General features: G+C 37.9%; 1 protein-coding gene across 3 annotated transcripts in view; it reads right to left on the minus strand.

The window, feature by feature from the left end:
• drp2 (dystrophin related protein 2) overlaps positions 1-16981 on the minus strand; it is a 466042-nt gene that overhangs the window by 32517 nt on the left and 416544 nt on the right. For all 3 annotated transcript variants that reach the window (XM_039766030.1, XM_039766031.1, XM_039766029.1), the window contains exons 14-17: positions 16005-16171; positions 8251-8362; positions 3672-3808; positions 1363-1428 (exon numbers count right to left, since the gene is read on the minus strand). In XM_039766030.1, the coding sequence (XP_039621964.1) occupies positions 1363-1428; positions 3672-3808; positions 8251-8362; positions 16005-16171 (482 nt within the window). The remainder of the gene's footprint in view (positions 1-1362; positions 1429-3671; positions 3809-8250; positions 8363-16004; positions 16172-16981) is intronic.

The raw sequence follows: 16981 nt of genomic DNA on the forward strand, positions 1-16981 counted from the left end.
AACTGACGCTTGCTATTTTGGCAGTATGCTGTTCAAGACATATCTCTGGACTGCACTGTTGTACACATTTTCATTGCATGCCAATTCAGTGGTCATCAGTCCCAAGGCTGACACTTAACCCATGTCTGAAGATGACCTGATGTAAGTTTACAGCAGTTTAGACTGACTGACAGTGACACCATTTCTCACGCAGATGTCAATGACGAGCTGTCAGCAGAAGAGGTAATTGGCACTGTGGAATGGAATCTCACTTCATCAAATCATCAATGCATAGTGTGAGGCATTTTGAGATTTGGGGAGTTTTGTTTCACATTGTAGAAAGCATTGATAGAAGTGTGATGGCGTGTTGTTCCTCTAGGCCTACCAAAACTTTTCAATTAGGTTTGAGAGCTTTCATGGAAACTTTGCTGCCAGAAATTCTCCACAGTTACATTCTCTCAGTGACGATGACCTGCAATATACCAGGGTGATCACCTGGCTTCATGAATTCCTTATGAAAGTGAATCAATTATTCACATTACTAAGGAGCATAGCCAAAAGGCATTTTTGCTGTTCCATTAGGCAATACAAGCTTGTATGATCTGATTGTGGTCAATTCCCCTTCAAGTGGCAACTGTGGTCACACTGTAATTCCGGCCTTGTTGATCTCCCATATGTTCAATCAAAATAGACTACCACCACTGGGTACAATTAATTATTTTGTTGGGGAAGGGGGGTTCCTCAGCCCTAAATTTGCTACTTGTCTTTTTCAATGCTCGATACTTGTATCTTGTTCATAAACTCCTGCTTCTCTAACTACCCACTCTAAAATGTTCTTAAACTCTTTCTCCTTTACTGTAAGCAACCTGTTTTGGCCTGGAAATATGTATTTACAATATGCTGTTTCAAAGGGAAATAATCTCTGGATTATCACTGGTGGGTAATGTGACTGTTAAACTGTCCACCTTCGTGTCCCTAGCGTATAAGGGTGCAGAAAGAAACAAGAGAATTCAGATTTAATTACATTTCACCACACACTTACACAAATTAAATCATTTGTATTTTGTTGGTCTTCATTTTGTTTAAAAGTGGAAGCAATCAGTTGTTTCCTATTGAAGTAATTTAATTTGCAGATGGTATGTGTGTGCCCTCAATGATTTTCTATCCACTTTAGTACAATCAGATTAAGAAAATTAATGATCACCAATCCAGCTTGTGATTAACGGCACATTGACTGATCTCAGATGCAGTGGAGGCAGACCTCTTTTAACTACATCTCTGATTTGATTAATAAAAGACTGATCTCTTCCCTGTAGCTTTAGTCATTTTCGCTAATATGAAAAAGTTACTAAAATCTTTAAAAGAAAGCCTTAAATTTCTCACCTGCTAGCAAAATGCTCAATTCTGGAGTGCGTGTCAGCATGGGGAAGCTTGGGTGAAGAACTGGGGCTGAAACAGAGGAAAGGAAGCAAATATGGAAGCAGTATCAATGTTTATTTTGTATCTCAACTATTCATATATTACAAATGTATACTCCTCCAAAGGTTTCTAGAAAATATAGTGCAATGAAATTTATAGTATTGCACAATGCACTCTATATGAGTCCGCTCATGTTTGTTTCTCTGTAACCCCTCAGTATTCAATGATAAGTGTTTGCTGTCTCAACAACCTAAAGCTCTCTGTGTGATGTGTCCAATCCACACATTTGCTTTTATTTCATCTCCATTAAATTCACAGAAACCTGGAATCTCTCTTTGGATAATGCAGAAAGGCACCCTCTCTTACTTGTTCTTTTCTGTATAAGCAAATGAAGAATTAAAAGTTACAATCTGATTTTAAAGTTTTTTCAATCATGGACGTAGGACTGTCAATTCACATAAATAAACCCTTTGTACTGAAAGCATATTTATAAAACACTTTGTTAAAATTCAAAATGCAGTGTTCAACCAGCCGAGATGGCCATGTGTCATTCCTCTTTTCATATCACTTCATTAGCTCTATGTAGCACCACACACTAAGTTCAAATCCTTGTTGCTCACCTACATGGTGGCCAGTGGGTCAACACCAACGTATATGGAGACAGTTGTGAAGTCTGTCACACACATGCGATTCAGAGACAGTGTATGTTACTGCCAGACCAGGAGTTGGTGCTGCCCTTTAACTCTTTCTCCTCTCTCCCTACAGACCAGCCGACGAACCCGCAACCTAAAGCCACTTCTGGTCCTCAGATGCCAACCACCTTTACTTCCTCATTTGGGCTTTAAGTTCCTACCTTCTCCTGATGTAATTTCCAGATCAGAGCATACTATTCTCCATTATGTCACTTCCGGTTTACTGTCTATATTTCACCGCCATTTCTCATGTACCCTCACTTCTGTTTTGAGCTCCAGACTGTAAAGACCTTTTGTCATTTTACTGCAAAGTCTTTGACTGAATGGGGTGGAGCCCCAAACCTTTGACTTGTTCAGTGTGTTCTTTTAACAAGTCCTATGCTCTTTCTTGCCCACTCAGTTCTCCTTATGAATCCCAAAACAGAATCTGTTCATATGTAGCTCCTAGCTGATGGAACTAGCTGCACACCTCCATTCAAACTGCTGAATTTTTCAAAGTGTTTAAGAAGCATTTCAAGTCTCTCTTTTCTGGTGAATTTCTGTCTAGTTGACAATGGCTTTAATAGGTTCTTCTAACCAAAGTAATGTAACCTGTTTGCATTTTGGTTAGCGCTGTTAACTTGTGATGATGAATTTTGCACCCTATTCTGTAGTACTTGATCCCACACAGTACACTCAGACTGTTTACCTGATAATGTTGACCTCTTTTGTATGCTTTGGAAAACAACATCTACTAAACAAATATATTTAAAATGTAAATGTAAATGTTACAAATAACGCTGACCTTGATATCTAAAGCATAGATTAATTAACAAAAGATAATTTATAAACCACAAATACTCATCTACTCCTCTTTTTGCTGTATAATTGGCCAGATTAAAATTAGATACACAAAATTAATACTAATAGCAAGCCTTAATGACGTCCGTCACTGTCAACTATAAAGAAATAAAAAAAGGCAAATTGGAATCAAGAAAAGTAACAAAAAATAATGATGCCTAAGGAAAAAAACAAATCATTAATTCAACCCAATTTGCTTTTTTAATTTCCTTTTTTTTTGTTTCTAGGATGAGAAAACTGATACAAATATTACACAACACTTGGAATTAACAACTAAAATTTGAAGACAACTATAAAAGAGGTTCTGAGCAAATACACCAAGCTATATATTTTTCATTTCATTTTTCATTCAATTCTTTGCATTTTAGGATTCATCATGGCTTATAGACCTATTAAAACATTTTTAATTTCTTTTAAGAGTGAGACCAAAATAAGCTAAAATAAAATATCTATCCTGGAAACCTGCTATTGCCATTTGAAAGTTCTTCACTGTCCTTTTGATTACTCTTCACATCAGAAAGATGTTCAGGTATGGGTTGTTCTCCATGCTCTCTTTAGGTAATATCAGAAATGGATCTATCTGGACAGATTATGTTTAAAAATTATATACATACAGCTTATTCTAAATGTGATTTCTAATACAGTGTAAGCTGGGAATTCAGATGTATACATGGGTTTGAAGCTGTGGAGCTGAAAACCCTTCATCCCTCCTGAAACCAGAGGCCTGCGGGTACAACTCACGTTTCGGTGCTTTCGGCCTCCAGAACAGATTGCACAGGAAGGTAGCCTCTCTGAGGGTGTTTGCTGAAATACTGCTTGGACCGAAATTTGTTTTTCAAAGTCTTGGCAAAGTCACGCATGTTCTCTCCTGATGTTGTCTGCCAAAATAAATAAATGAGAAACAGATTAGTAAACTAAAAATAACTAATACACATGAGCAACATAGATTGTTATTGAAAAAGATTGTAGTCTTCAAGTTGGCTCAACTATCTAGGTGGAGTTTGCATATCCTCCACGTACTCACGAAGGTCTTCTGCTAAATCTTTATGTTGGCGAAGTATGACTGAGTGTAACGTGTGTGTGAATGTGTCCCATGGTAGACTTAAGTTCTTGTCAGTTTTATCAAATTCTCTCACACAGCCTCTGATTCTCCACGACCCTGTATTGGGTAAAGCAGATTCCGAAGCTGGATATATGTAATAGTCAACTCTAAAGAGTTGCTAATTAATCTGAAGTTTACAATAATTCTTTATACTGAAGTTGAAACTAAACAAGTACTGTGAGGTGGAACCAGAGTTGAAAGTGGTTAATAGGAGCAAAGACCCCATGTAGATGGCACAAGGTTTATAGAAGTTCTACAGAAAACCTAGAAGACCGAGGGAGAGGCACGCTGGAGGCAGGGAGAAGTCCTGCATGTGGCAGCGGATGCACACATGAGCCAGCAGGGGCACAGGCCTTTATGTATGCTGTGTTCTTGGAAGGGCGACAGGCAGGAAAAGACTGCCTAGGTGGAAGCATGCAATCGTTACCCAGTATTCTACATAGCTGGCAGTGTTTTTTAGCTTTATATCCAAAAAGACACTTAGACCTAGTAAGGATCACTAGTGGTGACAACACCTCCTGGCTACTTATCCAGAAAGGAATGTATAAAAGAGAACATACAACACAGTCCAGAATAGCTCATAAATCCTCTAGCGTCAGCAAAGTATTATCAGATTGAGGTTTAAAGTTTCACAAATCACAATCTTCTACAGTAATCTTCTTTGTCATATGGAGGCCAACACTTTACACAGTATTCTAGATGACAAGCGTATTATACTCCTCAAGAATATCTTCCTTAAATCATACTTTACACAGTGTTCTATGCAACCCAAAATCATACTATCCATCTTAATTACTTCTGTACACTGTTTAGAGTTGGACATTGTTAACTTCACTATAACTTCTAAGACTTTTCACGTTTCACATCCTCAATATGTAATTATATCTGATATTTTTACTTTCTATGAACAAGACATTCAAAACTTTATATTCCATATGTCGGCCTAAATCTGAATTCTGTCCAGGTCCATCGTTAGTGACTTTCTTGATGGAAGAGTTGACATAACTTCAGCAAATGTAGCATGTCTTCATCTGCAAAGTTAATTTAAACTTTATATAAATTTAAAAAAGCAGCTGCTCCAGCACTGACCTCTGTAGTACTTCACTTTTAACCCATTTTAGGTTGCTTTCTGTGTTTAAGTCAATTTTGCATCCATGGCACCTTGAATTTTCACTTCCTTTTAGTCTGATTACTGGACTCTAAAAATGTTTCTTTTTAAAAAGCATAAATATTGTATGTGCCACTATACTTCCTAAAAGAATACTAAATGTAGATGTCCATCACGTAAACTCACTGTTCCCAAACACACTAGCACTTATCTCCTCAAACATTTCTTTAATAATTATTCCCACTGTTTTATTCATAACAGGGTCAGCCTGGCTGATTTTTTTTATATAATGACATATTTGATAGCTTTCAGTTTTGCAGAATTACCTTCCCCAAGTGTTCTTGGGTAAATGTTACATGGCCCTGGTGGTTGATTTGATTACAGAATTTGTAATTCTACTAAAACAGTGTGAAAGTGTCAACATAATGGACAAACTGCTCTGCAACTAAATAATGAAAAACAATGATGGTTCATTGTCTATGTTTTCTATTTTGAATGTTTTTACATACAGTATATTTATTTTCATGTAAGTGTAATCATTTATATCAATCTTTGTTGAAATCTCCAATTATCTTAGTCATTTTGATGTTCTTTTGTGCATACCTACATTTGTTTATTGTCATCCTAACACTCTTTTCTTTGGATTTATGATTATTAGTTTTTTATCCAAGCAAAAGCCGAGCCATGAGGTCGAACGAATTGCCTGCGGAGCTTACAGCCAGGACTGTGTCAAGGCACAGATCTAGGAAAAGATACAAAACAATGCCTGAAGCACCAAAGACTTCCAAGAGCACAATTACCTTTATAGTTCTTAAATAGAACAAGTTTTCAACAACCACAACTCTTCCTAGAGCTGGATGCCTGGCCACTAATCTTGGCATTATGAGTGACTGGCCAGACAGAAGCTCCTTCTCAATAAAAAGAGAAGCATGGTTGAGTTTTTTTTTAAATGGTGCCTAAAGGATTTTCAGACTGTGAGGAACAAGAATTTCTGGTCTGATAAAACCAGGCTTAGCATGACGTCTGTAGGAAACCTGGCACTGCTCACCACTTGTGTAACATCATTCCAACAGTGAAGTATGGTGGGGTTGTTTATCTGAAGCAGTGGCTAGGACACTAGACAGGGTTGAGGGAAAACTGAATGGAACAAACTACAGATACATCCTTAATGAAACCTGCACCAGAGTGCTCTGGACTTCACACTGGATTGAACCTTTATCTTCAAACCGGGCAAAGCAAAGGCAACGGAGACAACTCTGTGGATGTTTTTGAGTGGCCCAGCCAGAGCCCCATCAACCATCTCTGGAGAGACCTCAAATAGCTGCCCACTGATGGTCTCCATCCAACCTGCCAGAGCTTGAGAAGATTGTCAGAAAATCCACATATCCAGATGTGTGTGGGGTTATTGCTTCTTACGCAGGAAGACTTCAAGCCCAAATTGCTGACCAAAGATGTTTCTCCTAAGTACTGAGTAAAAGGTCCGAAAGCTTGTGTCATTGGGATATTTCAGCTTTTTATGTTTGATAAATTTGCAAAAATCTAAAATCCCATTTTTGCTTTGTCATCCTAGCCAACTATCCTGTTAGTTGATGAGGGAAAAAAATGTGACATAGCAAAATGTAAAAAAGTGAAGGGGTCTGAATACTTTCTGAATCCACTGTATACATTTCTTTTTACCTGTCACTAAGTTGTACATTTTTGCATTTCTGCTTATTTACTTCTATAAATTTAGACTATAAATAGAGATAGAGACAGTAAACTGCAGAATAAGGAGATATAATCATATAGTAAAAAAGTTAATATAGGGAAAGTGAAAGATCTACAAAAAAAGACTGAATGTCAAAAACAACAGAGCCATATGAAACACAGGAGAACTTTTGAAATGCTGGAAATTAATGTAAGAAAATAACTTCCAAGATTGAGTAGTTGTCTTAAAGACTCTTTCTAAACAGCAATGCAATTCTGGGTGATAGCTCCTTTCTAGTAACAAGAAACTGTCCATTGGACCACCTCCAGTCTGCACATTATCAGAACCAGTCCACGGAGGATGCCCAGCACCTTTGCGCTCCATACCATCCTGGCCCATCTAGATAATGAGAACTGTTATGCCAGAGTCCTGTTTATCGACAGCAGCTCAGCATTTAATAGTGTTGTACTGCCAAACCTGGCCATCAGACTCCTCAGTTTAGGACTCAGTGCCACCCACTGCGGCTGGATTTTGGAATTGTTAAACCACAGACCAAAGCATATGAGGAAATGCAGCATCATATCCTCCATGCTGACCCTCAATACAGGAACTCCACAGGGGTATGTGGTGAGCTCCCTTCTGTACTCTTTGTTCACCTCTGAATGTGTGGCCAGACACAGCCCCCACCATTGTAGAACAAACAGTAAACTGAAAAACATACTGAAGTTATGTACATTTACTTATGACTTTAAGATAGGCTGCTATAATTAAACGGAAGGGTGATCTCCAACTAGGTGTTTGTTGGTTTTTAAAGTTGATCCTGCCCTAAGAACTCTACCAATCATATTAGATACAAACCTCCTCACAGATACTGCTACATAAAGCATTACAAACAGTCAGAAGACAGCTGGGCCCCTACTACTCCCGGAGCACTTAGCCAATAGACACAACATCTCTGGGTGTCTAAGGTAATGTGTTTAACTACCCAACAGAATTGTGAAGTATGCGGTTTGAGGGAGACACACAATTTAGGATACCATCACTGTATGGTCACGGACAGTGCTGTTCAGAAGTCTCTCTTTTTAAAGTTCCAGACTGTGGTCAGATGGAACTCACAGACAAAAGAGGTGGCAAAATATTTTTTTGTGTGTTAGGTAATTATAATATGCAATAGGATAAATAAAGCAGTGATATAGCCCCAATAAAAATCACATGTAGAGGCCTGACTGCAAATTCATTTTCCAGGATGCTGTTTGTCCCATAAGCCCACACACAAACTGGCTGAATCCATTAATGAGAAATTTTAAAATGCCATTGGTAAACTGAACTGTATTTGTGCAGCTGAAAACATTTTTCTCTCTGTTAAATAAGATTATATTATGTTAACACATAATTATAACCAATATTGAAGTGATATACTCACTGGGGTGTAGTATTCCATGATTGGATAGTGCAGTTTTTTGCCCTTTGTGGTTCGGCCCGTGAGAAAACAGGTCTGACAAATATCCACATTGAACTGCTTTAAACTGCGGTACCTGAGCAAAGCAAGAACACAGAAGGCATTGTTTAACTACTGTAAGTTATTTGGTAATTACCAAGCTGGCTGAGGTAAATTTAAAAAAGGAACATGAAATGTGAGTAATGGCAGGGTAATTATTTAACTTTGTTCATCCTAAATAAGTGAATTAAAAGAAAGACATTGTGTTTCTAAATATGGCATTTTCTGCTATTTTGCACAGAATTGGCAAGGGTTTGGTATTAGCTGCCTTTTATTCCACTCCATTAGATGACAAAGGTTATGAGTAAACATACACACGTGTGCTGTATGCTCTACTTATGAAGCACTTTTGTTTAATGTAGAGGAGACTCTGGTCCTACCTTCTGTTGTGAATCATTGTTTAAGCTGCCACTGGTATTACAATACAACTCCATGACAAGTTAAAACACAGGCAGTTAGAAGGCAAGTGTTCTTGAATGTTTGCTATCCAGTTTTGGCATTCATTAAATTTGCTTTTTTCTTGGAAGAAGTTATCATAAAAATTAACAAAATAATGAAGGTACTGTAGTAGTAATAGTAACAGAGGAGTTTATTTGGTAATTGTTGTCTATTACACTGTACTTGTGTTTTTTGACACATTTGATTCTCCTCCAATTCCTGTTAATGTATTACTATTACTAGCTGTGCTACCCATCTAAGACTCAATGCAGACCACAATGTTAATATTTGCAGTGCACCGCCTATTGGAATGTATGTAGTAATAAAATGTATTGCATTTGTCATTCCAATAGGTGGCGCACTACAAACATTTTAGTAATAAAAGGTTTTGCTCCATCTTTTGGAATGCCAAATGCAATGCTTTTAATTACTGCAAATGTTTGTGATGCACCATATGTTGGAATGACAGGGACATAGCAACCAAATGGACAAACAGATACATAAACACACAGACATTTTTCCTTCTTTAAGACGGATAAGCTGATTTCTGTCTGTCCAGTAGTTACTCTCTGTTGGATGTAGTCAGCATTAATGTTTGCAGTGCAGTGCATCCATCCAGTTGCTATGTCAGTGTTACATACTGTTTGGCACAGGATTTGTAAAAGCAGTGCTAATGTTAGAGATTTGCCACCTGTTTGATAACAGTGATGTAGCAACTGGACCTACATATAGACAGACCCACAGACAATTATCACTTTTTAAGGTGGATCTTTGTTTAATTTACTTGTAGATTTATTTTATAGCTATTGTGCTAAAGTGTGAAAGCCACCCAGGTGACAAAGTATAGAATGGAAAATTTAACTTATTGGAAACTGGTTTGTTTATTGCTGTGCTCTGCTGACACATTGAACACATAAGTTACTAGGAAGAACATTACATTTTTCTATTTGAAAATCCAGGTTCATTTTACGAAATACAGTTCCACGGCAAATCAGCGTATTCTCAGATTGTTAAAAAAATACTTTCAAATCAAAAACAGCAAACTTATCTTTCAAACCAGAAATTTTAAGCCCCAGGTTTTATGTGTAAAAGGATCCAATGTTTTTAATTCTCTTGATTAAAGTGGCTATCATAATACGAAATGTGTGAAGACTGGAAACTGTTCCCCATTAGCATGAGAGTAGCTGTTGTGGTAACCTCTGCGTTCCTGTAGTGCAACTAAAAGATTGCATTTCATAAGAAAGAACAGCATTTTTGGCAGGTGAGTGGGAATTTATATTAGATTAAGTTATCAAGTATTTGGAATGTGTTTGTGCTTGAGGTTCATTGGCATGACCAACATCAACAGACATTGAGGTGGCCATTAGAACCTTGAAAAACTCACAGCATTCCATTTAAATAGGGGAGCTGGTGACCAAAGAAAACATTTCTTGGGTAGTGAAACCTAGCACGCAGTGCAGGAGATAATTACACTGAAAAAAAGATTGCAGATGTAGAGGCACAAGTGGCAGGCACTGAGAAGAACCCAAATGTGATAAATTGTCATACCTTCAGGCTTTAGGTATGTCCATTATTTTAAAATATGTTTGAGCTGGCAATAATAGTATAACAGCAATTGATCCACATTTTATTGAAATTACCTGATACAAAGGATTAAAAGGCTTGACACTTTTGTATTGACCTTGTGTGTTTTATGATGGAAATGGAATGTGAAGTTATAGCTGTGGTGGCATAAAAAAGAAATCACCATCACATTCCTTAAAACAGAATAGTGTGTATTAGTGGCCATGCATAAACTCCAATAACACATATTCCTTGTTTGTTTTCACAGTTTTGTTTTTTCTTGTTTTACTTCCCTTTTCACTTTCCGCTAACCTCTTTGAAAGCATTTTGAAGATCCACCTTCTAATTGACCAGTTATTTAAACTTATTGGTTAATTATTAAAATTCTAAAATAATCCTTGCCCGTTTTTTACGTGTGCTTTTGTAAAGGATCTGTGTTGTTAGCATAAGAAGAGTGCCTGAAACTACTGTGAGTTTAATAACAAGAAGATAAAATGAAAGGCCGAGGTAATCGTTAAAGGCCGAGCACAAAACTCGAAAAGAAGAAAAGAATGATTAGAATGTCAAAACCAAAGGACACAAAGTTAGTAAACAAAAAATAAAAAGCCAAAAGGAAACAATAGCTAACTCAGTGCTTATTTGTAACAAATGCTAACTAATGCTAAGGTTGCAGAGAATATCCACTGAGGGAGAGCGACTTCACCAAATGCTGTCATACTTATACTGTTGCCATATGTTATAGTGATTGCAAGACTCGAATGAGAACAGCGTTCAAAATGGTGTCTATTCAAGAAATAAATCAGACGTAAAAAAAAAAAAAAATTCAAGGCACAAAATGAAACAAGAAAAAGAATAAATGTTAAAATTAAAATCTTCATGCACAAAAACCACAAAATGAAATAGGATGGTAATAAAAGAACCTTTCTAAGTAACAAAAGAAACAATCAATACTTTACAATCACTGCAATCAGTGGTTTCCTTCTTACTGCAATTTTTGGTCCAATTTTTAGAATTGCCCCCATGCTTCTCGGATCTATTTGTCAATGTGAAAAAGGATTAACTTATAATATTGTTTATTTTATATATATTTGGTTAATCTTCTAAAGAAGCACATTCTTTTTGAATCGTCAGGTTATGGTGCAGTTTTTAAAGAGCTTTGATGGCTTTTTTTTTTGTCCTTGACAATTTTGCATCGCTGATGTACACTACTCCTTTTAAATGCTTGTCATGAGATTTGGAGAATGGCACTCAATCATTTGTTTGGATGCGCTAGTCATTTAAATAACATTTCAAATTTAAAAGAGAAACACAAACTTGCTTCACATGCTGTAGGCAACTCAAAGAGGAAGATTGTGGATTGAAATCCTAAGGTGTGACATGGTTACTTCACACAGAGCACCATGCCAGCTCCCATATAATTGTGGCCCTCTCGTATTACTTGCCATTCTTCAGTGGAGAAGTCACACAGACAGACACATTCATTTCAAAAGAAATATGATTGCTTTATTAATGGATATAGAACTGCAGGCAAGAACCAGAGTTACAACCCATAGACTGCTGCTTTTTGTAGGCAGAAGAGTTGTTAGTGAATGCTGACATGCACGTGAGCCTCCTAGAATAAGCTGCTCCCTTTGAAAACATGTCAGATTTAGAGGACAAACTTCCCATTTAATGTGAATGTGAGATCAGGACTGCGGGGAAGCTCTTACAGAATTGTCCCAGTATTTACAAAAATTCTTATTGATCTTTAATCTATCTCTCAGAGCTGTCCTAGAATCTGGAAAAGAGCATTCTGTACCTCTTGGCCACTTAAGTGTCCAGTTAGGATTTAAGGAGAAGAAATCATTTATCTCTGTGGTGGGATGGCGCCCTGCCCAGGGTTTGTTTCCTGCCTTGTGCCCTGTGTTGGCTGGGATTGGCTCCAGAAGACCCCTGTGACCCTGTAGTTAGGATATAGCGGGTTGGATAATGGATGGATGGATGGAAATCATTTATCTAGTGGGAGGTATAAGTCAGGATGGACAAGGACTGAGAGGCATGAGGTGACGAGGGGGAATTTTGGTTTGGTACAGTTGGTGGGAAAATGGACAGAAAGAGCAGAAAATGGCCCAAAGAAGTTGAAAGATATTTTTTAATGTATTTTATTTGCTATTATCGCCTGTACATTTTACTTTAATCCTCCTCTGTCTTTATTTTTAATTATCTACTCTAATTATGATAATTAGGAATATCTGAAAATGCTGACTCATTAAAAAAGACTGACAAGGCACATCATGTACATACAGTACTCGTTTGTATGTCCATCTGCAAAGGAGTGGAAAGTACTTAAGCGGACGTTGAGTACAAAGTTTGGTTTTCCTTCTAGCTACTGGTAACGAAATTTTTATTGCAAAAAAGCTGCCTGCAGCTCATGCTTTGACTTATTCTGTTCTTTCTGTTTCCATCAATTCATATTTAAAACCAGTCACCAGGTGGTCTAACATCAGCCCACACTTTTAGTTTTCTTTACAATTTCCCAGGTGGGCTGTAGGGAGAAGGTACCAGTTTAGAAAACAATAGGCATAATCCAAGGACCAGTTTTCCATAAATTCTCATACATAGAACTACAGTAGGTTAGGGTCACCATTAACTGAACAATTGGTGTGGCAACAGAGCTAAAGGGTACATCAGTTAAGCAGCTCTATGTTTTCTACTGAAAAAAAAAAAATCTGTATTTTAATCCATTTATGTTTATTATGGCGCCAGAGAGTGGTGATGTGGTGGTGCATGTTGGTGAGACAGTGTCACACACGTGCGAGTAGGAGACAGCTAAAGGGCCTCACTAATTGTAATAAAACATCCGACCAGGGGGCGGCAGAATGTGCTGACTGTCTTTCTCAGTTCCCTACAGACCTTTCCCAGGAAATCCTACAAGGTTCTTGCGCCTCAGAAGACATCATTTCCAGTGCTGGCCCCTTTGCTGACGTCAATTCCACTCTAGAAGGCATCCCTTCCGGTGCCAGGTCCTTTGATGATGTCACTTTCGGTCCAGACAACATCACTTCTGATTCTGGCCCCTTTGATGATGTCACTTCCTATACAGGCCTTTAAAGCCTCCATCTTTGTCTCTTGTAGTCAGTTCTGTTTTGGACTCAGTCTTGTGAACAACTCTGTGAAAATGTACTACATTTGCAGCCAATATATATTATATGGATGGCTTCCCCAAACCTTTACGATGTCTGGTGTGATTCTTTGTGACAACAGGCAAATAGGAACTTCACTACTCTATACATGTGACAATTATAAATACTACTACTACTACTACTAAGTCTTACCAAGGTGTAACATTATCAGAAAACACAAATATTTACAGATACATTTTCATAAAATCTTTGTAAACAAACAAACTGGCCAATGGAGCAAGCCTTACAAGTACAAGCAACAAAAATAATACAGTAAAAACATAATTCCATATTCTACTGGGGCCAGAGAGTTCCATATTCTCTGAATTCAGGCCTAATGCTTGAGGGAGACATCTTCTTGACACTCCAGTCCCATCTTGTCTCTGCTTTGGCTACAACAATGAAAACCATCAATCACTGGTGGTCCTCAGGACACTCGACACTTTCACAAAATGAGTAATGAGTAAATCATGGACGTTGATTTATAATCAAAAAATGAGCAGATAAATCATGGACGTTGATTTATATGTCATAATTTGCAGGCCAGTAACAAAAGACAAGTAACATAGGGCCTTTATTTTTTTGCAGGCTGTGCTGGGTCCCCTGCTTTTACATAAATGATCACAGTTAAAACAAAAACTCTTTGGTTCAAATTCACTAAGAATCAGGAACTAATATACAAATTGTTTTAGTGTCCATTAAACTAACTTCTTTGAACATTTAGCATTGATTTTGTGGTATGAGCAGGGCATTGTGAACTTTGAAGACATACACTCACCTAAAGGATTATTAGGAACACCATACTAATACGGTGTTTGACCCCCTTTCGCATTCAGAACTGCCTTAATTCTACGTGGCATTGATTCAACAAGTTGCTGAAAGCATTCTTTAGAAATGTTGGCCCATATTGATAGGATAGCATCTTGCAGTTGATGGAGATTTGTGGGATGCACATCCAGGGCATGAAGCTCCCGTTCCACCACATCCCAAAGATGCTCTATTGGGTTGAGATCTGGTGACTGTGGGGGCCATTTTAGTACAGTGAACTCATTGTTATGTTCAAGAAACCAATTTGAAATTATTCGAGCTTTGTGACATGGTGCATTATCCTGCTGGAAGTAGCCATCAGAGGATGGATACATGGTGGTCATGAAGGGATGGACATGGTCAGAAACAATGCTCAGGTAGCCCGTGGCATTTAAACGATGCCCAATTGGCACTAAGGGGCCTAAAGTGTGCCAAGAAAACATCCCCCACACCATTACACCACCAGCCTGCACAGTGGTAACAAGGCATGATGGATCCATGTTCTCATTCTGTTTACGCCAAATTCTGATTCTACCATTTGAATGTCTCAACAGAAATCGAGACTCATCAGACCAGGCAACATTTTTCCAGTCTTCAACTGTCCAATTTTGATGAGCTCGTGCAAATTGTAGCCTTTTTCCTATTTGTAGTGGAGATGAGTGGTACCCGGTGGGGTCTTCTGCTGTTGTAGCCCATCCTCCTCCTCAAGGTTGTGCGTGTTGTGGTTTCACAAATGCTTTGCTGCATACCTCGGTTGTAACGAGTGGTTATTTTAGTCAAAGTTGCTCTTCTGTCAGCTTGAATCAGTCGGCCCATTCTCCTCTGACCTCTAGCATCAACAAGGCATTTTAAGCCCACAGGACTGCCGCATACTGGATGTTTTTCCCTTTTCACACCATTCTTTGTAAACCCTAGAAATGGTTGTGCATGAAAATCCCAGTAACTGAGCAGATTGTGAAATAGACCGGTCCGTCTGGCACCAACAACCATGCCACACTCAAAATTGCTTAAATCACCTTTCTTTCCTATTCTGACATTCAGTTTGGAGTTCAGGAGATTGTCTTGACCAGGACCACACCCCTAAATGCATTGAAGCAACTGCCATGTGATTGGTTGATTAGATAATTGCATTAATGAGAAATTGAACAGGTGATCCTAATAATCCTTTAGGTGAGTGTATACAGAAAGCATTCACATTATTCAATGAGCTTTGTGATTAATTTCTTTCATTTATTTCCAGCAAGCCACAGACTTGGTTCATTGTAATGTGCCTCAGTTTCTAAACTACCTCATTTTCTAGCTACAGAGTCACTGCTACTAAATAATCCATTAGGTAATGCAATAGAAGAATAATATCTGAATGAAATGAAACGAAGTGGGGAACATCAGATTAATATTAATAATATAATGTATTATTGTTATCTGAAAATTCAATAAAGAGATGTAAATAATGAAAAGTGTTTTACTAATTTACCATTAAGTCTTAACACTTTTTTCTTTAATTGTACACAGAATGTACAGTCGACCCAAAATGTTCTAGCATAGATAAACCAGTCCAACAGACATTGCTCACTGTCTGTAGGGAACTAACCTCATTAAAAAGATTTTGTTCCATCTTCTCTCCTAATTTTTCCCATTTGAGTAGGAATTGTGGCAGTCATCAAAACTGTGTTTGTCATTATAGAGACTACGATTGAACAACACAAGTACCTAAAGCCTTTGATGGGGAATTGTTTGCAGACTGAGCATTTCGCCTGGTGTTTGGCAGACTCTGCTATGGCTACACGATGCAGGACAGGCAGCCACACCATGGATTGAGGTTCTAGGCTCATCCATTCCATGAAGTGGCCGACTTCAATAGCAGCTTTCCCAGGAGCCTGAAAAGATAGAAAATTAAAGAGCTGAACATTCAAAATAATATATAAGAGGTCAAACAAAGAAACTCAGCTGCAGACCTTGAGACAGACAGATTACATAAAAAAAAATCCATTGTTGATTAAATTCTAAAAAAGCTTTAATATTCCCTAGATCAGGGGTGGGCAATGTCGGTCCTGGAGAGCCACAGTGGCTGCAGGTTTTTGTTCCAGCCCAGTTTCCTAATGAGAAAACAATTATTGCCAATGAAACACTTATTGCTTAAGTCACGGGTGTCGAACTCCAGGCCTGGAGGGCCGCAGCAGCTACAGGTTTTCATTCTAACCCTTTTCCTAATCAGTGACCTGTTTTTCACTGCTAATTCACATTTTAATAGCCCTGTTAGAAGGATTCAGTCCTCTGAATTGATTCGTTTCCTCATTAAAATGTAGCCAAGCAGAAATGAGATGTGAAATGAGCCAACAGATGACCAGCTAAACTGAGGCTTCAAACTCCAACCAGTTTCATAATGAGAAGCCAATTCTTGCTGTTAATTAAACTCGTTTTTTAATTCCATGGCTTGTTGTTGCTCTCATTCTGCCACAGCTGACATTTCCAAAACTGTTGATTTTCTGTTTTTCATAAGAACATCGTCAAAGTGTTTTGGTGAGTTGAAAGATCAACATTACTGAGACCTTCACCTTTCTTTATTTTCAGATATTGTGTGATGTGGTGGCTTGTTTTGTGTCTCATTATTGTTTGGCTGCTAATTAAGGAAAAAGAAACAACTAAAGGGCCTGAGTCAAGTTAATTAAAAGAAGTAATTATCAGCA

Source organism: Polypterus senegalus, chromosome 10 (genome assembly GCF_016835505.1).
Source record: "Polypterus senegalus isolate Bchr_013 chromosome 10, ASM1683550v1, whole genome shotgun sequence".
Classification (NCBI taxonomy): domain Eukaryota; kingdom Metazoa; phylum Chordata; class Cladistia; order Polypteriformes; family Polypteridae; genus Polypterus; species Polypterus senegalus.